Source organism: Coloeus monedula (assembly GCF_965178545.1).
Source record: "Coloeus monedula genome assembly, chromosome: 14".
Taxonomy (NCBI): Eukaryota; Metazoa; Chordata; class Aves; order Passeriformes; family Corvidae; genus Coloeus; species Coloeus monedula.
The window spans coordinates 13144371-13164760 of record NC_138794.1 but is presented as its reverse complement, the minus strand read 5'-3'; the positions used below and the strand labels follow the sequence as shown (position 1 = coordinate 13164760).

Here is a 20390-nt window from a genome sequence, read left to right as displayed (position 1 = left end):
AAAAAACTGATGGCAAAAATGCCTGTGAAATCCCTCTGAAAGGAGGGACAATTCCAGAGTACTTTAAAGGTAACAGTCACCTGCTGACTGTGACACTGGCCTTGTGACACAGAACAGCCTGGAAGGAAAGAGGTTAGAACAGTAAAATCAATTTTGTTACTTCACCAGATCAGTGAATGGGACAGTTCTAAACCCTGCCAGTTTAAACATCCTGGATGAATCCATCAGTTAGCAGGGACCCCCAATCAGCATGAGATCTTAGATGGGATGGAGGAATGAGAAACATGGAGCTGCCTTTATGAAAGGGAAAGGCTGGAGCCTAACAGAAGGCAAAGATGACACCATAGCTAGGTGGTGAGGTTGCATGTAATCTCATAGATGGCAACACCAGTACCTCTACAGAGCACGTAATCCAAATAATGCTTGTGTTCCTCAAGCATTTCATTACTTGCTCTTCCTCATCAGTTCCTCTGGCCTGTGTTCCTGTCCTTCCTCAATGAGGAAGAGTTTCGGAGGTCTGCCTTCCACAACATCCTCTTTACCTTCTGCAGATCCTTCCCCAGAAATCAACTCAGACTCTGGCACATTAAAAGAAATGCCAGGAAACCAAAAGCAAGCAAAAGGCCTTTGCAAGAACAAGGAAGGGCACCAATAGCATGGTTACCTCCATGGATCCCGTCTTCCGGTTCCTGATCAGTGGTGACCTTCGCTGGATGCTGACCGGCTCAGAGGGCTGTGGGGACTTCTGCCGAGCACAGTCTGGCTCATCGCTGCCCTTCTCGTTCGAGAGGTCCTCTAGGCTGCCTTGGTCTGCCTTCTTGTCCTCATTCTGCCGTAAAGAAACACTTCACTCATGTCTACAGGCATGTGGCCTTTGCCCATGCTGCCCCACATCAGCTCCAGGCTCAGATCTCCTGCTCTGCCAAGCTCAGGAGGCACCCACAGTCGCAGCAGCCACCCTGATGAACTCAGATGGGACAAGGACACAACCTGCCAGCTCCCTGTGGGCACCACCAGCGAGGAAGCTTCTGCAGCAGGGCCAGACAGCGCAGGACAGTGCCCAAGTGTCCCCTGGGGCTGGCAGCTCCTGTCCCGGTGTCTGCTTACCTCTGCTGAGGCCGGCCGAAAGCCAAACCCCGTGGGTATGTTCCTGTCCTCCTCGCAGCCTTTGACACCAGGGCTGAAATGCAGCTCCACATGGAAGCGCTCCTCTGAGGAGGGGTCCTGTGAACACATGTCACAGGCAATAGGTACAGAACCAAACACCAGCATAGGCCAAGGTCCCACCCCACCAGCATAGGCCAAGGCACGCATCCCAGGCACATTCTTCGAAGGGAAAGCAGGAGCAACAAGCATGAACAGAATGGCTCCAGGTTTGTCCCATCCAAAAGGACAGCCCTGATCAGCACACAGCTGAGGCATTCTGACTGTTGTTATTTTGGGACAACAGCCACAGAAGAGTATAACAGAATCAGGTTCTATGTGTATATATATATACACACACACCCCTAAACCCCAGCCCCTTCTCACCCACTCTTGCTGCAAACCCAGCATATGCCAGGACAGGGGAAGACTGGGTCCCTCCTGGACCTTCAGTCAGGCTGTTCCAAGATTTAAGTAACTGTCTCTAGTAGTAATTTTTCATTAAGCTTTTTTTAAGGAAGCCAGAGCTTTTACAGTATCTGGCACTAATGATATACATCCATATAAACCATCTTGACTGACTGACACATCCACACCACTCATGAGAGTTCTAGTCAGATGTTTTTTGACAAACATCACTCCTGCCATCAGAAGCTCACACCAACTCTGTGAATACAAGGCTCTAACTCTGTAAGGTGTGGGGTAAGGGGCTGCTCCCCTCACCACTACAACCTCCTGCAGCACAGACCCAAGTCACAAGGTCTGATGATGAGGACATGCAGTTTGGTGCCAAGCCGACTTACAGTCATCACCCTCAGCTCCCACATTCCAGCTGTTAACCCTAACCCTAACCCTTTACTTCCTGAAGATACCAGTATACACTTCTATAACTATATCAGCACACTTTCAGAATAAAAAATAGTTTATGGATGTGGAATTTCTGGATATTTTCTAGATATATTTCAAAAATACAGCCAAATATCACTCAGCTTTATTTATTTTTTTCCTACTGTTCACTTGCAATTAATACTTAAAAACAGCAAGTAATTTTGCACTAGGAAATGCTTTAAAATAGTCAGTATTAATTACGTAAGTTTGGTATTACTGCTCAGGTAACAAGCATTAACTGGGTCACTGCCTCCCACATAAACCAAAAATTAGCATTTGTGTTAATGATCTGAATGTCTTTGTTCACAAGCAGTGAGAGCTCAGGTTACAGACTTCCAACTGAATTCATCCCTGAGGACTGTGCCTTGCAACAGGGCAGGAAGCATGGTATCCTACTGCTCTATCCCTCACCTTGTTGTTGTCCTCGTAGAGCATGATAACAATCTGGGTCATGTAGTTCAGCTCTGAGATAGCACTCAAATAGTCCATGGCTCTCTTCCACTGCTGGTCTTTGTTTTCCTGATATATACACATAAACAGTCGCATGGGATAAGCAACAGCAGACACTTTGCAGCATTCAGTGAAATGGGACTGAGAGAGTTCCTCTCTCCACAAGGTAACATTGTCAGGACAAAAACACCTTGATTAACTTGCATGAAGAAATGACCTAGCAATGTGGTGGGGTGCCTGCAGTGAGGAGTAGCTGCACAGAGGGATGCTACAGCTGCCCACCCACCCATGTGCAGATCTGAGCTGCAAGCTGCTGTGCCATGCTGACTGGAGACAAGCAGAGCCCACAGCAGGTTCCCAAACACAGCCATTCTCAAACTACAGAATGGAGCACAAGGGATGAACCTGTGCTAAATAAGGGACCAGGTGAAATGCTTTTACCTGATGCTGAATGAAAAATCTGGAGACACGCTGAACCCTTGGGCTCTGCACAGCAGGGCAGCCCACCCTTCACTGCCCTCCCAGCACTGCCAGGAAATGGTCACACCTGAAGTGCCACTCATGATGCCGTGGAGTGTATCACCACAATGAGGGACATGAACAGAGCCCTCCATTACAAAGAACCCAGATGGAGCCCAATATCCCTGTGCTGGTAAACACGGCATCCTTGGGCACTTAAGTCAGGGAAAAAGGGAGCATCTTATTCAGTGAGTGATTTAGAGGTAGTTTTCTGATCACTGTCTGTAGATAGGCTAAGCTGCCACAGACACCAGAAGTCATGCCTGGTAAGCAAGCCCAAACTCTCAAGGCATTTTAGACCATGCTTAAAAACGGGAAGATAAATCAGAGAGCCTCTTGAGAAGAGTAAAGCAGAGCTTTTCTCAGGGTCTGCATGCCAATTCATTCAGGAAGCAGGTGAAGAGAGAACAAGTGAAGGGTGAGTTGGATTAATTAATCCCCTAAAAATGTGTCATCTGCCTCTCTGGTAGAGAGCATGTCCTGTGCATTTGCAACCTCAAACCACTTCCTCTGTAAGAGAACTGATTTTATTAACTTAGAATTAATGTAAGGACTATAAGTACAGGACCAAGCTCTTTAAATAAAGGGCTGGAGGAAGCAGGAAGTAAGAAATTCACTCATCCCCATTGCCTCATACTGCTATTCTCCTAGAAAGGTATGTGGTCTGCTCACCTGAAACTAGCAGGGCAGATCTTGGGGAAAACATGTCTCTGTGCAAGCAAGGAAGAACAATCCTCCCTCATGCCAGAAAGGCAGGAAGCTGCAGCATGCAAACACAGCAGAGATGGAGCTGGCCAGAGACCACTGATGCACAGCATTAGTGGGAGAGCTGGCTCAAGGGGCAACCTACAAACATACACTGTCCACCTTGGAAAAGACTCCTGGAAAAACATAGGGAGGCTTACTCCGTGAGCATTGCTGGGACACTTACATCCAGTAACCCCCCATAGCGGAAGATACTGAGCAGGGAGTGCACATGGCTCTCACTGGTGAAGTACAGCCGCGTTCGAACATGGCGACCCGGTGACAGAACTCCTCTTGAGTACCTAAACCAAAATCAGCCCACAGTTACTTGTGTGCCAATGAATTGCCATCTATCACACATTAGCATCTCCGTACACTTACTGGAATGACATAACCCCACACTGGGAAATGCCAAAGGCAGCAGGACAGAACAAACAGTGAGAGCACTCGGCACAGGAACAACAAATTTCGTGGAATCCTAATAGAGACACATAGTAGATGGCTCATAACTCTACACTGGCCCTGTGCAGGGAAAGGGATGAGGCACCACCACTCACTATGACAGGTACAAGTCTTTGTGGCCCTGTGCTTCTGGTCAGCAATCTCAATGTGCCTTCTCCATTTGCTTTCTAGTTCTACGAGCACCAACACACCTTCCTCCTGGAGGGTCCTTCAGTGTATGCTCAGTACCTCCTTTCACAACAGTACACTTTTCTGGCATGGGAACCACCCACTGCTCCATAGCTGCCCTCCCCACTGCCAGCAGCATGCAGCACAAAGCCTTACAACGGATGTAGTTTGTTGACAGACTCATCTTCATGAGTTCTCTGTAGGTCCAGCTGGATCTTTTTAATGAGAGGAAGACAAAAGCCAATAGCAATCTCCAGTTTCTCCTCCTTATTAATCCCATATTCCTGCAGGAACAAAACAACAGATACCCTGAGCCCTGGCTCTTTGCCACATCCTCACATGAAACGCCACTTGACTTCAACAGCCCAGTCTGCAGCACCACTGGTTAAGCAAGGACAGGAAGGGAAATGTCACTGAACACTTTCCACTTTTTTTTCCCACGTATTGCAGAGGGTAACAGAGGACTGAGACTTTTCCAAGAACCTCAGTTATGTCTGGACGTGACTGTCAGTATCCTTCCAACAGCTGAGAGGTGCAAGTACCACGAATGAATCTCCGATCTCATGACATGCAAACTTATACCCTGACCTAGCACGACCATTAAAGCAACAACTGCTATTGGCAAAGACAAAAACTGCAGTGCTATGCTGAAAACAGCCAGACTGCATCTCACCAGCAACACTGAAAAAGTTTAGACCACTTCTGCTCTACAGGGGCAGCTGACCTTGCTGGTAGAAGCTCATCCCATATAAATGAAACTTTGCCAGAAGCAACTCAACACTGCAAACTGAACAAGTGCTAGTTTGACAACAATAACAAACTTGTCAGAACTTTAACACAGAAATCCCCCTTCACTTCCACAACCCTCCATGTAGACGAGGATAGAATGTTGCTGTAGCTGATGCACTACAATGAACATGGAAAAGCTGCTGCATCAGCTGCTTATTACGCTGACCCTGCCAGAATCCTCAACAAGGAGCCCGGCCCTGCCACATTTTAAGTCATAAATGGTTTTGGCCTTATACAAACACTAAGACAGATCTGAGAAACACCTACTGTGATATGCTGCCTTGGGAGTTAATGTGCGAGAGAATCGAGACAAAACACAAAGGCAAAGGGTCAGAAATTGGTGCTGCAGGCACTGTCATACAGGCTATACCTGGGGTATGATCACATCTGCCAGGGCTTTGGAGAGCTTGAAGAGTTCAGTTGTGCCTTCCAGTTTCAGTGCACAGTTGTGCTGTACATCGTATTTGATGCAGTCATATATGTCAGGGATCTTGCTGATGTCGTAGCGCCCATTCTTCATGCGGAAATCTCGCTCCAGCTTACTCCAGCGTTGCAGCATCAGTTCCAGAGTCTCACTGTGGTACAGCTGCAGGTCTAAACAGCAGAGAACACCAAACCACATTCACATTCTAGAACCACAGAAACACAGAACCCTGGTTATTGCTGCAGAGATTTCAAGTGACAGCTACGACTGACTTCTCCCAGCACGAAAGGGCTCCAATTCTTGCGTCACCCACAGGAATCCTAGTCTGGAAAAGCCAGTGGACCTGTTGCAGGAGTTTTAACCTGCAGCAACAGGCTACTTCTGAAATGCTTGAGAAAAGTGAAACCATTTGCCTGCTTGCTTAGGTCTGCCATAAATCCCATGGCGGGTTCCCAAGATGCCTTTGTAAAACCTCTGCACTGTTATTAGGAAAGTTGAGATGAGCAAATTGTGACTGAAAAACTTGCTGTTTACAGTCTCCAGAAAAGGCCTCAAAAACTACAGGCATACCCCTCCAGGCTATACTGCTGCTGTTTACATTTACTCTAAACCAAGATGCACGTATAATTTCCTTTATATTACAGCTCTCTTTAACAGTAGTTGAAAGTAGAGCCTTCCACATCAATAGCACATACAAAATTACACTTTACAATTTCTTTGCTGCAGACAAACATAAGCCCTAGTGGTGTTTGGGAGCTCTGGAGATGTAATATTAAATTAATCTCTTCCAGACCCTTTTCAGCTCTGTTGCTCACCTGCAGATTTTGGATCTTCCAGACGTTTTCGTATCTGGGAGGTGAGATTCTCAATCAGGGTGAACACCTGGTTACAGACCTCAACTGGGTTCTGGATAAAGGTCATGGAGTTGAGCAGAGAAGCACTGCCTGTAGGTGCTAGCTGAAAGAAGATCCCAGCAGAGATTAGTTAGTCTTCACAAACTGGGAACGCCTTTTGCAGCTGTACTTCTTTCTGACTCGGGACAAAAGCTGTGCTCCCAGCTGAGCACAATAAGCTGGCCTATTCCGAGGAGTAGTCAGGCATCTCTTAAAAACTTCCTCAGGATCAAACTCAGAGGGAGCAAACAACTGCTCCTATCAGATAGGACCTCCCTCCACCTACAATATCCATTCCTGTCTCATTTTGCTTCTGTGTTTGAGTAGAAGGGCTTCATTTTAAGAAGTTCTTTGAGATGATAAATATGTTCCTTAAAGGATTTCAATCCAGTAATCACATTTCAGAGCCTGGGAAAAGCCCTATTTTAGGGACTTGCTGCAGAAGCAGCAGTAGTGCTTTCACTGGTTGCTGTGCTGGATGCAGCCCATGCTCTCTACTCTGCAGCTATCAGACCCTGACAGGACACACAAGGATTTGTAACCAAAAGGTCTGTTCACATGCACACAGAGCACAGATCTAGAATCCAGTGAGGCAGACTCCCTGCCCACAGCAGCTGGGATTGATCTGAGCAGCATGCAGGAGCTCTTTTAGCGTATTCACAAGAACAAAATGCACTGGGAATTCTGAAGGGAGAGGAAGGCACCATGTCTTGAAGAGGACAGCAGAGCAACACTGAGGACTGCCACTCGAAGAAGGGCAAGGGCTATTAACCTGCACACTTCCATACATATCCTGTCATTTTGGACAGAACTGATCTCAAAGTAACCAAACAACTGTTCACATACCACACACTTCACATCAAACCACTGTAGCAATGCTATTCTCCATCCAGATACAGGGAGCAATGAAGCTCCACTGGTGTTTTACCTTTTCATAATCCTCTTCACAGAACTCAGCATCCTTCTGCATGATTTCATGCAGTCGCGCCTTCACTCTGTGCTGACAGCTGCTAAGGGAATCACTGTCACTGTCCAGCAGACCATTCATGTTGGCACTTTTCACCATCTGCACCAGGATGGGGGTCAGCTCTCCTTCCAGGGCCAGCAGACCCTAAAGCCACACCACAGAAGGCAAGATTTCAAGTCTGTGCAAGCCAAGCAACAAAAATTCTGGTAGTTTCATGGCCAGAACTCAGCCAATTTAAGTGAAATCTCAACTGTCCTTGAAGGGCAGTTTTACAGCAACATCCCCTCCAGTCAGAGATGACTCCAGCATGCTCCTAGAGCTATTCAAGCAAAGCACAGCTCTGCCTGCAGCAGCCCCAGATTTGTCCAGGCAACTGTTGAGCAGGCAACTCAGTTTGCTTGAAAATGTTGATACCGAGAAGACTCCAAGACCAGCTAAGGCCACCACAGGATTCCCCTTGGCTTTAGCTGCAAATGAACCTGTCTTCTCCCCAGTCCCCACTCCACACTGCACCAAATGCACCACATTTCACTCCCCTTTTAAATCCAGCAGGCAAGGAATAACCCCTCTAGCTGGGCAGCCATCCCAGAAACATTCATTCTATAGGCAATTAATACTTAGCACATTTGGTGTGCTCTAACATCAAGCACCTTCTCCAGTCAGAGTCCTGTCCTGGACAGGACACTAAAGGTGACAGATGTGTGCAGATACACCAGATGTTCAGTACTTCACCATACACCTGCTATTAGCACAGTGTACCCCAGTTCATCCAACAGAGAGGGGGAAGATCCTAGGAAAACTCCTTCCTCATCACCAGAGGTTTTCCTTTAGAACTGGCATATTTTAAGACTAATGCAGCAGAACAAACGGATGCCCAAAAGAGAAAAAGGACCTTTGCAAAAGCTGCTGCTGTCATCTGAACTCTCCCCTCATCCGAGGCGTAGATCTTGAGATCATGGCGATAAGTGCTGTGCAGCCTGAGCAAGCCACAGCCAGGGAAACCAGCATAATCACCTGGAACAGAGGACAACTCAACATTCATATTCTCACACCTGAAAAATTATCAGCTCAATATACGGGTTTAGACAAACAAACTTTATTGTAGTAACAAAGTTATGTAGAGAATTAATCACTTGCATAGGCAGCATTTATGCTGCTCCAAAATAGATAGTTCTAGCTATATGCAGGGACTAGAAATGCAATAAAGGCTTTGCCTAACTTGGGAAAGTTCATTTTGAGGAAAAAAGTGAGCATTCACCAGTCAAGTCTGACACTGCCCAAATTCTGCAGCAAACTCCACTGAACAGCCTGTACTAGTTCTGCTAGTCTGAATATCCTTGTGCAGAATGAAGACACACAAAAATATCACTTCATTCTGCTTGTTTTCTGCATGAGAGCAGCTCCTGCAGCCCTCAGAAGTGCAGGGAGGGCTGTTCAGGGCACAAATTGCCAGTTTCTCATGGCTGAGTCAATCACAGGAGTCAGATCAGTAATGGAGGAAAGTAACTCATGCAGCTCTCGAGTCTGACTGCCAAAAACAGTGCAGTGGTCACTATTTGCTGCTACATGGAATCCCAGGGCAATTCTGCACAGCACCCAGTCACACTGCATGACAAGACAGGAACAGTACTCCCAGCTCTGAGCTCACAACTCAGAGAAACACCCTGACAGACAAGGACAGGCACCAGCCAGAAGTCAGATGTATGTCTTGGGAAAGCTGACAGGCACCAAATGCTGCCCTACCCAGGAACACAGCACTTCCCTGCAAAACAAGATCTCTCCCTCTCCATGAATGACCATATAGAGCAGAAGACTACAAAGCTGTTGTTCAGAATGACTCCCATCGAAGCACGGCAGTCAGTTCCCTGTAGGAGGTTATCAGGTTGGTTAAGTATGACTTCTCTTTGTGAATCCATGCTGACTACTCACAGTCACCTGCCTATCCTTCATGCACCAGGAATGCTCTCCAGGATTAGCTGCTCCATCACTGTCTCAGGGACTGTTCTGAGGCTGACCTGGCTGCAGTTCCCTGGGCCCTCCTTCTTGTCAGTTTTGAATCCAGGAGCGACACTTCCTCTCCTCCAGTCCTCAGGCACCTCCCCCAATCCCCAGAGCCTTTCAAAGAGAATCTCCAGTGGCCTTGCAGGGACACCTGCCTGCTCCCCTGGCACTGTGGATGCAGCCCATCAGGGCCCTTGGGTTCACGTATGTCCAGCTTGCTTAAGTGTCCCCTGACCTGATCCTCTTCCACCAAAGGTGAAGGAAATCTTCTCCAATCCAATTTAAATTTGCTTAGTTAATTTGAAATGTAATTAATTAAACTGAATTAATTAAACATACAAGTCAAAGACAAGCATATCCAATACTGGGCTCACTGGATCAATCCAGTGTATTACTCCTGACTCAAAGGCAATCTCAGCCTTTCTTTTTTCCCCCTTTCGGCTGATTTGTGTGCATATGAGATGCTTTTCAGCATCACAGAATTATGGTGGAGAAAAAAAGAGAAGTTACCTTCCTATTCTCCTGTCTTAGGACAGAATTATCTGTGTTCCAAGACACATCTCCTCTGTTCTCTACATTTGACCTAAATTCCTTGTTAAACATCCATAAATTTTGTATTTGCTGCATCAGAATGTATCTTATTAGAACCACCTGTCTTTTTTGAATCCTGGCACATTATGGTAGAAAGCTGTTGTGCTCCAAGACACACTGAAGTTTAACAACTGCAGCAGACCTCTCTGGTCAGCTTAGGGATTTTTGGGTGCAAAACCCACCTGAATTATTTATCCCTACCATACCAACTCAAAAGAACAAAAACTAATCCCAGAGGCCATATACAGTCACAGATGCCTGAGCAAGTCTCAGCTGGGCTGGGCAGCCTGGCAGCCATGGGGCAGGACTGGAGGTACCTGGACAAACTCACCTTGGCCTCCAGGATACATGCAGCGAAAGGCTCGCCCCAGCTCCTCAGCCTGGACTCTTCCTGCCGGGGTCAGCTCTCCACCCCACTTAAGCACCAGGAGAAGGGAGGGGGAGGACTCTCGACGAGCTTCTAGGAGACAAACAGGTATTCACTACATCAGATCTCATATCTGAGCTTGCAGAGGGAGAGGAGGGGTGGAAGAAGAGATTGGCATCAGCACCTTGCAGAGTGTTCTCAATACAAGCCTGACCCAAAATCCTCAGGAAGCAAACCAGCAAGGAGGAAATTCAGAGCCACTAGTTTTTGAAGGTATAGGCTGACATTCACAAAATTGGAAGTGCAAGCCCTGTAGGGCCAACCAGGGTGTGCTGGCATCACTCCAACCCTTCTATGATGTGAGCAAAGATAAGATATGGGTCATCAATTCTGCTTGCACATCCAGAGGCCTATACAGGTAGGGTAGCTGCACTCACACCTGAACTCTGGGCTTAAAGATCAGGGTAGAAATCAGGTTTCTTTACCTTCATCTTCACTTGCAGCTTTTGGATGTCCATGAGGCAGATAGGTCAACTGAACCTTACGGTTAATGCCAGAAAAATGTCCATACCTGTAACAAGGGAGGGAAAAAAAAAACCCTGAAACAAACCAACTCCACCCAGCCTTTGCCCAGAGGCCCCCAGGCAGTACACAGCAAAAGTAGAGCACAGGCAAAAGACTTTCTGCCACAACCCCCATAGCCACAAAACATTATTTTTGTCATCTCCCTGTGACCCAGCATACACCCCCACAAAAAACCAAACAGAGCCCTCAAACAAAATTCAAAGATCCATTCCCTTGCTCTTACACCAAGAGCACTCTGTGCTGTCATTCCTCACTAGGGCTTTAAACTCTATCTACATCTTTAACAAGTGAATGAATGAGATCACAGAAAAAACACTCTGACAGATGCTTTGAGGATAACCATGTTTCCAATGAGCAGAAAGAGCAGAGGAGGGAATCACAGCAAAAAGTCCTCCTCTGTGCTCCAGAGACACGACCTGAACATGGCTGCTGGCTGTGTGTGCCACAGTGAGCTGCAGTCCTGAGAGGAACCCTGGTTTTGTTTCAAAGATGTCAATACCACCATATTTTCATTTTGACTATACAGAACCTGAGAGGACACAAACATCTCTTCATGTTTGCCGAGCTCCTTTTTGCTAAACTTTTGGCACCAGGACAACCTTATTTAAAACAAGTTTTGTTCCAAATACATCAAAATGCTTCATATCAACGTGGTCCCTCCAGGACCCCAGTTCCTCTCCTGCAGCAAAGAACGCTCAGCGTTGTCGCAAGTTGTTTAGCCAAACACCAGACACACTTGGGACAAGGCTTTGATGTCAAGGAGAAAAGGTTAGGAGCATGGTGCTTTTCATGTACAGTTACTAACAGAGGACAGAGGAGACCCCAATCTCCAGGCACCAGCTGGCCAGGACACCAGCAGCACAGCTTGTTTCTGCAGCACATGCTCTGAGGCAAACCCACAGTGCCCCAAGATAGGAATGCTTACATCTCCAAGACACTCTTCAGCTGTTCCAGTTTGGATTTCCTCTCCTCGATTTCACAATCACTGTGGGTTCCCAGCTCCACCACAAGCTGCCGTGCAATGTCCAGCACTTCCTGTTGGAAAGAAGAGAGCAATTCTGCCTCAGACTCACCAGTGTACTCCTGCAAGGCCTCCTGGACAGCTTCACCCAGCATCAGGTCCATGCAGACACTCCTCAGAAGCATGCCATTTCGTAAGACACAGCTCAGGCAGGACAAACTTTCACACCGCAGTTTGCTTCATCCCCATGCTGTGCTACAGCCCTGTTGAGAATCAAGCAGGTACCTCCAATTTCCCCACTCCCTAGCATGGACCCATCTGTCACCAGAGGCAACCACAGCTGGTGGGCAAGCTGCATCAGGTCATCTCCATCCTAGAGTGTGCGCATCAGCCAGCAGATGTTTCTGTTCTGCTCTCCTGCTGTCACCCAGCTGAGTGTGCACAAAGACTGTTGCTTTTTTGGAGGTTTTCACCCTCCCAAAGAATTGCCTTGCAGCAAGATCTGTATTACCTGCATTTCCCACACAGTAATCCCAGAATGTACTTACTCACCTGTAGCTGCTCTGGTTTCTTCAGCTTCAACTTCCCTGTCTTGTAACCATCATATTTCTCAAATAATTCAAAGAACCTGAACAGACAACAAAGAATGCTGATCCATTTTCTGCTGTTTCAGTAATACAAGGAGGGTCATGAGCATTCAGACTCTGTTCTTCAGGGAGAACCAGCAGGCTGCTGGATCCTCCCTGTGCTTCAGAGATTCTGAAAAAACAAGTGTCTTTCTGTATACAACCAGGAAGCAGATACTAGCTTCCCAATTAGTGGGGCACTTCCCTTTTCAGCACCTAGCACACCTTCACTCTCCCTTCCAGAATTCACACAGAAGGTGTCAGGATCCTTGCAGGGAAAGGGGGATCTCTCAACCGGTCAGAAAGCATTTGCTTGGATGGGCCAGGAAAAAGTACTGCCTCCTATGCACTCAGCCCTCTGCTCCTGCTCCTGGTTTAGAGAAAAGGCCCTTGTCCCTTCCCAGCAGCACAGCACCTTCTTCCCTTGGCTCTTACCGGGGATGTTTCACTTCCATCTTCATCTTCTGCTTTGGGGTGCGATCTCCATGACGGATGACTGCAATAACACAGCGAAGCTCCATCCTGGGGAAACACAAGATAAGGATGACAAATGTGCCCCTACACTCCAGAACTGCCACCAGGAAGAAGCTTCCCCTTGGTCCTTCAGTTCCATTCTTCTGACAGCTGCTTTCCTCAGCAGGGGTAGAATTTCTCCCAGACTAAACCAGGCACGAGTGCCACAGCTGCAGAGAGAGTCAAAGCTCTGCAGACACTACCAAGTTGTCTGGTTTCATACCAGTGTACAAAGTATGCTGAAGATCACAAAGAAACTTTTGCCTTTGGTCTTTTAACCTTATGTGGTAGAAAACTACCAAGGCCAAAGGTATCAAATGCGGGGCTGCCAAGCATATGGGTAATATGAATATTTCAGCTAAGTGTTTCCACCCATTTCACTGGTAACTCAACAAGCACTTTCTCCATGCAACAGCCAGCTACAGCATCTGTCCTGATCTGTTTCCTGTCCTGACGAAGAATTTGGATCCTCTGCAAGCCATGTGAGCAGTTTCTGAAATTTCTTCAGTTACTGGTCATCTGCATTCATCAAACCTACAACTAATCTCCAACCTGTCAGGACTTCCATGTGCATAGCTAAGCATTTCCACAAACATTTAAGGGTTGCAAGCAGGACAGCAGCCGGAGGATGTCATGCTGCTTGTGGTATCAAGCCCTTGGAGACAGGGTTGCTCACACTTTGTCCCTCATGTAGCCATCACTGGCATCCTTTAGAGAAGACAGCAGGTACTCACATGGTGCCTGAAGTTGTGGGGACAATGGGGATGTCTTCTGCCTCTGTTGGGATGGACCAGGGGATATGAAACTGGGGAGCCAATTCCCGCATTATTATATTTCTGAAAGAAATCAAAATATAACACTCACAAGAAAATCCATTCCCTTGGTTCTCCACCTCCTCCGTAGCAGTCCTGCTGAAAGATGTGAGGAGAGCCACAGAATTTCCCCTCACTTTTATTGCAGAGACACCTATCACACTGTGGGCTAGTAAGGGCACCCCAAAGGGGTACCAGTTTCCCTCACATCACCAACACCACAACTGGGCTTAGCATGAAATGAAAAGTCCTGGAAGATACATTTAGCTGTAGACAAAGACAGCTAATGCCAATGCAGGCAGGAGCTCCAGGGGTTGAAAATAATCCATACCTCCAAGAGCTAAGCTGAAAAAATTACTCCCATGAACCACCTGCAGACTTCTCTGACATACTGACCGGGACTCCACATTTCATTTTACTTTGCCGTGAGTTATCTTACCACCTTATCAAAACTCGGATTGTTCATACCCAAGGATTTTGGCACAGTCATCATAATACTTCATGGAGTTCTTCACAAAGCTGAAGCCATTCACATCACAAACAAAAGAGTGGCCGTTGGCCCGCAGAAGGTCGAACCCGCACACAGTTTGCTGCAGGAGGAAGCAGAGGATATGGGACTTGGACACACAGTAAGGAGGCATGGGGGACAGCAGCCACCCTGCCAGCAGGGCATACACAGAGCCAGCCAACGCTGCTCAGCTCAGCCCCACTGATGCTACAGCCATCCTCCACTCCATGCCCACCTCACAAGCCTTGAACAAGTGTGAACACATGCCATTAGTCAGACCTTTACACTTTCACTGCTGTACCAAAGATCATACCCACAAGCCCCCAGATGAAGCCATCAGGGCCAAACCCCAACTTCCTAGAGCTCCAAAGGCCTAAAACAGAGCAGCTCCTGGATATCCTGCTCTTCCTTTCAAATCCAATCATTTTAAACCAGACTGACAAGCACGGACAAGAAGCGCTGCAGGCAAAGACACCCATTACTAAATGGAAAAAGCTACAAGGTAGAAAAGAGATCAAATCTGCATCAGCCCAACTGCATGGGGTGCCAGTTGCAGCAGGGCAGGAACAAGGAGCCCAGTGCTTCTTGCACTGACACTGCTGAGCATGCCATGAAACTATACCTAGACTCATACTCGCTCTACCCATCTGTAAAATAAAACATCAATTTGCACCAGAGCCATATTAAAACCAACCAACCAACCAAACCAAAACCAACCAAACAGAAAGCCCAAACAAACAAAAAAACCAAACACAAGTACCAAAATGCAAAAAGAAAAACAAGAAAATAAGACCAAATCTTCCACATAAACAAACACAGGAAACAGTCAAAACAGGATAAGCACAGATCAGATGGAGAGCAGCAGGCTCAGGACCCAGTATTAAATGCTCAGATGTATGTGGGACACCAGGCACCTGCCAGCACAGAGGGCAGTTGCTGCAGGCCCTCCTGCCTTCCCAGTCACCTCTGCCCAGCAAACTGCCACAGCCAGAAGGACCAACAACTGGCATCAGGCATGGAGGATTGCCACGCCTGAGACATGCCAGGATGACAAGTTTTAACACCAACCCTGACATGGATCAGACATTTGTGGAGTCCTGCTTGCACAGGAAGAAAATACAGACCTTAAAGGCTACACAGACTTTACGGGCAACAAGTTTCTCCATGGCAGTCAGCATGACTGGGTAACGAATTTCTTTCCCTTCACTGTCCCGTTCCACTTTCCCATCCAAAGCAGGGGATTTTCGAGCCTCTGCATGGGCATAGTCCGGCCCAACAGTGTACACCTGGAAATACAGTGAGTTACACCTGACATAGCCACCAAGACTAACTGCAGCTTCCAGAAGGTACTTCTGCTGCAGACACAGAAAAGGAGATGACATGGTCTCACGCATTCCTCCTGCTGTGATCTACAGAGCATCCACTCCCTGCTTTGGGGCTGAAACTGCACAGTCAGCACCACAAAGCTTAAACACACATTCCAGGCCCTAAGTAGGACTAAGCAGAACTGCTGAAACTTCAGCTCCTCCCCCAGGCCTGGCAAAGGAAGGCACCGCTCCAGGCTTTTCCTTACCTTTACGTCAGTACCATCCGTAGGCATGAATTCCTCATAAATGTAGGAGCCTGTCTTCCTCACACTGCTCTCTGGGGAGTACACACTGCTCCGGCTGCCAATCTGAGAGCACAGAATAAACACCTCAGGGAAGAGCATGGGGATCCTTTTCTTAGATGGAAGCAGAAAAGCAGAAGTTTCATCCCATATGTAGAGAATTTAGCAGACTTAATTGACTGGCATCTTAGGCCCCCCAGCTGTTACAGCACACGTATTTATGGAGGACAAAAGAGACTGTAAAATGCAGGCAGCAGGTATGTAATTTTCCAGGCTTTGAAGAGGAGAAAAGTTGTTATAGACCATTAATTTGTCTCAAATCACTTCAAGGATATGGAACAAAAAAAGTGAACGGAGACCTACAAAGTTAGGAGCCTAACTAATATGCAAATGAAAATTAACTATGACAGGTGATAATCCAACCAATTTAACTTCCTTCTAGGACCATGACTGATCTTATCAACATCGAGGATGACGTTGTTTTCATTTCTAGTAAGGCTTTGGATACATGCCTGTATCTTACCTAAAGGAACAATCATTTTAGGATTATTAATGGCAGATGTGTAACTGATTGGAAAAAAGGTGCATCACAGCTATAACTGTTCACTGGCAAAGTGGGGGAAGTGAGTAACGGCAGATTTCCTGTGGAATCTAGGAATAAATACTGCCTTTATCACATGTGCAGGCTACACTAAGATGGGAAGAGCAAGAATGATGTTAAAGGACAGGAACATAGGTTTTTTGAAAAATTCATCTTGATAAACCCAGGAGATGATCTGGAAAAAGCAGCATGCAATTCAGAAAGGGACACAGTGCTCCATAACTACAGGATACAGGTAACCAAGAGGATGGGGAAGGTGAAGCCAGCACTACCACTGAAATAAGTCCTCCTGTGGTTCCCAGGTAGATGGGGTTGAACTAAAAGTTCTGAGAAGGTCTAAACTTCCCCAAGACAAAACCTTCCCTTCCCCTTCACCTGCTGCAACACTCCTTCCTGAAGCCACATGGGTCTCAGATCTGTTGGTTCCAACACCAGCTCTGGAGACCCCTCCTCACCTTACGGAAGAGCCGCTGGCTGCCCCCACCTGCTGACGTCGGGTAGTAAATATACACATTGTGGTCTTCAGCACTGACTGGCTTCTCTACAAATGGCTTTGGGAAAACAGCTCCGTTTACCTCCACATGGTCCTCTCCTTCCACCAAGTTGCACTCTGAAGACAGAGCACAGCAGCAGCACATCAGGAAAGGTGAGGCAGTCCTAGTGCAGCCACAGCCCCTTCCAGGCCCATCAGATGGTTTTGCTCTTGGGACCTTTGCCCACAAAAAAACCCAACAGACTTATGAGTCAGGCCTCTTCGAGGTGCCTGCCAGTATCTGTTCTCTGCAGACTATCTTAAATAGCAGAGCCTGAGGAAATGGATTTCAGCAGAGTTTGGACACCGACCTTCTGGTCTGTCAGGATCTCGATTGAGCACAGCATAGCGGGGCAGGTCTATTCCTTCTTCTTGAAGGATCCGATACACTTCACGCCTGTAGAGGACAGAAGCAGTGTGAGAAGAGTCTAGAAGGTCCTCAGTACACGTCAAGGGAAAGACTTCACTCCCACTGATGAAGAACAGAGTCAAATGAACACAAAAAAGCATCAAGACAGACTGCAGGTACTTCTCAGCATATGCTCTCTGGACAAGTCCTACAGGCTATGGGATTTGCCTCAGTCCTGCTCCGGACACAAAAGCCCCAGAGTAAATCTCTACCTGGCCTAAACATGGACACTCAATTACTAGCACGTGCCCAAAGCACAGCAGCACACCCAGTACACACCACCTGCCCAGATCTGCCCTCTTGGAGAGCACCCTGTCATGCCAAGCTATCCAGTGCTCAGGCCAGGCAGAAGCAGCAGAGCCTTTTTTCATTTCGTGTCAAGGGACAAACCCCAGTTCTTTCACTACTTATACCTTGGGATGCCTGCCAGCACCCACATAACACTACTCACCACCCCAAAGACAGGGCAGGAGGTTTAGGATCTGTTAGGAGCCCTACTCACACACAGCCAAAGCAGCCTGGGCGTAAGAGCTGAAGTACGTGGCTGTTGGTGGCCTCTACCAACAGATGACTGAGAAACCTCACATGTCTGACCAACACACGTTCCACAGATTCTGACCCAGCCTTGCTCCCAGTTTCTGACCCAGAGCCCCAGCTCACCACTTGGCTCTCCTGCTTAGAGACTAGTCTTTTTGCTTTAGTCATGGCGGCCTTGTTCTGTGAGAGCTCTTCCACTACCTACATCCCAGCCACTCCTTACAAGACATTTACACCAGAAAACAAAACATGGTTTTACATAATCTCAATGGTTTTACCCTCAAAGCCATTCCCCTCCATGCTTTGGGGAAACCCCAAAAAGCCACTGCTAAGGTCCCCTTCCTCCTCATCTCACTTGTTTGTGACCAGAAAAATGAAGTTTGCACAGCATGCTGAGAAGAATCAGGAAGAGGGAAGGGTCTTTAGTGGCTCACAGACACCCACCTGTCCTGGATGTAATACTGCATATCAAGGTCGTTGATCAGAAATGGCTTGCACAGCTTGGCATAAGCAACTGCCTTATCCAGGGGGAATCCTGAAATACAGGGTGAGGACAGAGGGGAAGGCTGAAAGGAAACTCCCTTGCCCACAGCTTAAGCAGGCTAAGGCCTGCTACAGGTGCGTTACCTTTGGAGTGGAAGGATATCAGGCAGTCACAAGAGGGCCAGTTCTCCACCGGTTCATTCAGAATAACATCTTCCCCCATGATCACCACTGTGATGTACTCGAACTTGCACAGACGTTCCAGAATCTGTGTCATGGGCTTTGACTTGGACTTTTTGGTCATGGCACAGATTCCCACCACGATCTGCCGTTCTGGTGGCTGACAGAGGGGAAGACAAGAGATCACTTTAGTAGCATTTAATATAACACTGAATAGGGGCCAAAAGCAGCCAGGAGCTGGAGATCATTTTTTCTGCATACTGTTCCTGGAGGTTACAGAAAAAAATTAATGTTTTTTTTCTGCAGAGACACCTTTGCCCTTTTCACAGGTGCCAGAGTTTTCCTCAAAAATCTCCCTGATGAAACAGAAAGGTTTACAGGAGTGTCAGGTTAAGTTTCTAGAACAAAGAAATCGACTAGTTTTCCCAAATCAGGTCTGCAAGCAAAAACGCTGGATTTCCTGAAGCAGTGAGTACAGCAGCATGACGTAATGTGTCCTATCATAAATGCCACTGCTGTGTCCCACAGCTGTGCCACATAGCCAGGTGCTGTGTCCCCTGCAGTCCCAACTACCTGCAGCCTCAGCAGTAACCATGCAAAACCTGGCTGAGACACAGGGATTCTGCACAGGTGCTCCAGCCCAGAATGCTGGGACCTCCTTACCGACTCCTCCTCTTCATCATCTTCAAAGAAATCGGTCTCGTCTGTCTTCATGTTTGATCCCAGAAATTCTGTCTCATCATCTCTGGAACCGACAACAAACCTGGGAGTGGAGTTCTCTCCCTCACTGGAGGTCGTCGGGGACGACATTGCAGCTTCGGTGGCCAACCATCCCGCTCTGGAATTACAGTGTGCAAAAGGGGTCAGATGCAGGGCGATCCCCAGGGCCAGCTGCGTGATGGAAGCAAGTGATGGTGGGGAGCGCAGGGACTGATCTGGCATGAGGGATGGTGCTGCCCAGCACAAAAGGAGGAAATAGGAAGACACTCTCAGGGTGGGAGGGGATCTGGAATTCTGGAACATTTTAGAAAAGCAGCTCCATTTTCCAATTAACCCCCCTGCACTGGGACAGTGTCATCACCAGCACCGAAATAGTGTAACCCTTACAGTGATGCATGTCCAGCTGCTGCCTAAATCATGGACAGGCACAGGGGACACTCTTGCAGACTCATATGCCCAACAACATCAACAGGGACTCCAGAAGTCAGGATAAAGCTCAGGTCAGTGACAGTGACTTTCCAATTGCCAATTTTCATCCTTTCAGCTCAAGAAGACCTACAGTAACAGAGAGAACAGTTTGAGGGGTGCAGGAGTTTGCAGGGAGGAGGGAAAACAAGTGAAAACTCTGGCAGGAAAAGAGAACACAGGGAGCATCAGCAACAGTTTGGGTTGCAGCTCAGAGTGTCTGGGTTTGCAAGCTGGCATAGAAACACAGAAGGGATCCATCAAGATTGAGTCCAGCTCCTGGCCCTGTACAGACATCCCAAGAATCCCACCATGTGCCTGAGAGCATTGTCCATAGGCTTTTTGAACTTAGATAGGCTTAGTGCTGTGACCACTTCCCTGGGGAGCCTGTTCCAGTGCTCAAACCATCCTCTGGGGAAAAATCCCTTTTCCTGATACCCAAC

At 47.5% G+C, this 20390-nt stretch overlaps 1 protein-coding gene across 5 annotated transcripts in view; it reads right to left on the bottom strand.

Moving 5' to 3' along the window:
• Positions 1-20390, bottom strand: part of PPIP5K1 (diphosphoinositol pentakisphosphate kinase 1) — a 44812-nt gene that overhangs the window by 19848 nt on the left and 4574 nt on the right. For 4 of the 5 annotated variants that reach the window (XM_082290368.1, XM_082290369.1, XM_082290371.1 and 1 more), the window contains exons 2-25: positions 19870-20037; positions 19426-19600; positions 18727-18922; positions 18544-18634; positions 17465-17550; positions 17077-17231; positions 15985-16086; positions 15536-15697; positions 14372-14493; positions 13826-13927; positions 13014-13100; positions 12505-12580; positions 11917-12026; positions 10892-10977; positions 10371-10499; positions 8340-8461; positions 7409-7591; positions 6403-6544; positions 5534-5757; positions 4531-4658; positions 3932-4046; positions 2443-2550; positions 1108-1224; positions 665-829 (exon numbers count right to left, since the gene is read on the bottom strand). In XM_082290368.1, coding sequence (XP_082146494.1) covers positions 665-829; positions 1108-1224; positions 2443-2550; positions 3932-4046; positions 4531-4658; positions 5534-5757; positions 6403-6544; positions 7409-7591; positions 8340-8461; positions 10371-10499; positions 10892-10977; positions 11917-12026; positions 12505-12580; positions 13014-13100; positions 13826-13927; positions 14372-14493; positions 15536-15697; positions 15985-16086; positions 17077-17231; positions 17465-17550; positions 18544-18634; positions 18727-18922; positions 19426-19572 — 2955 coding nt within the window. In that variant the 5' untranslated portion in view covers positions 19573-19600; positions 19870-20037. The remainder of the gene's footprint in view (positions 1-664; positions 830-1107; positions 1225-2442; positions 2551-3931; positions 4047-4530; positions 4659-5533; positions 5758-6402; positions 6545-7408; positions 7592-8339; positions 8462-10370; positions 10500-10891; positions 10978-11916; positions 12027-12504; positions 12581-13013; positions 13101-13825; positions 13928-14371; positions 14494-15535; positions 15698-15984; positions 16087-17076; positions 17232-17464; positions 17551-18543; positions 18635-18726; positions 18923-19425; positions 19601-19869; positions 20038-20390) is intronic. The other variant, XM_082290370.1, reaches the window with a different exon arrangement.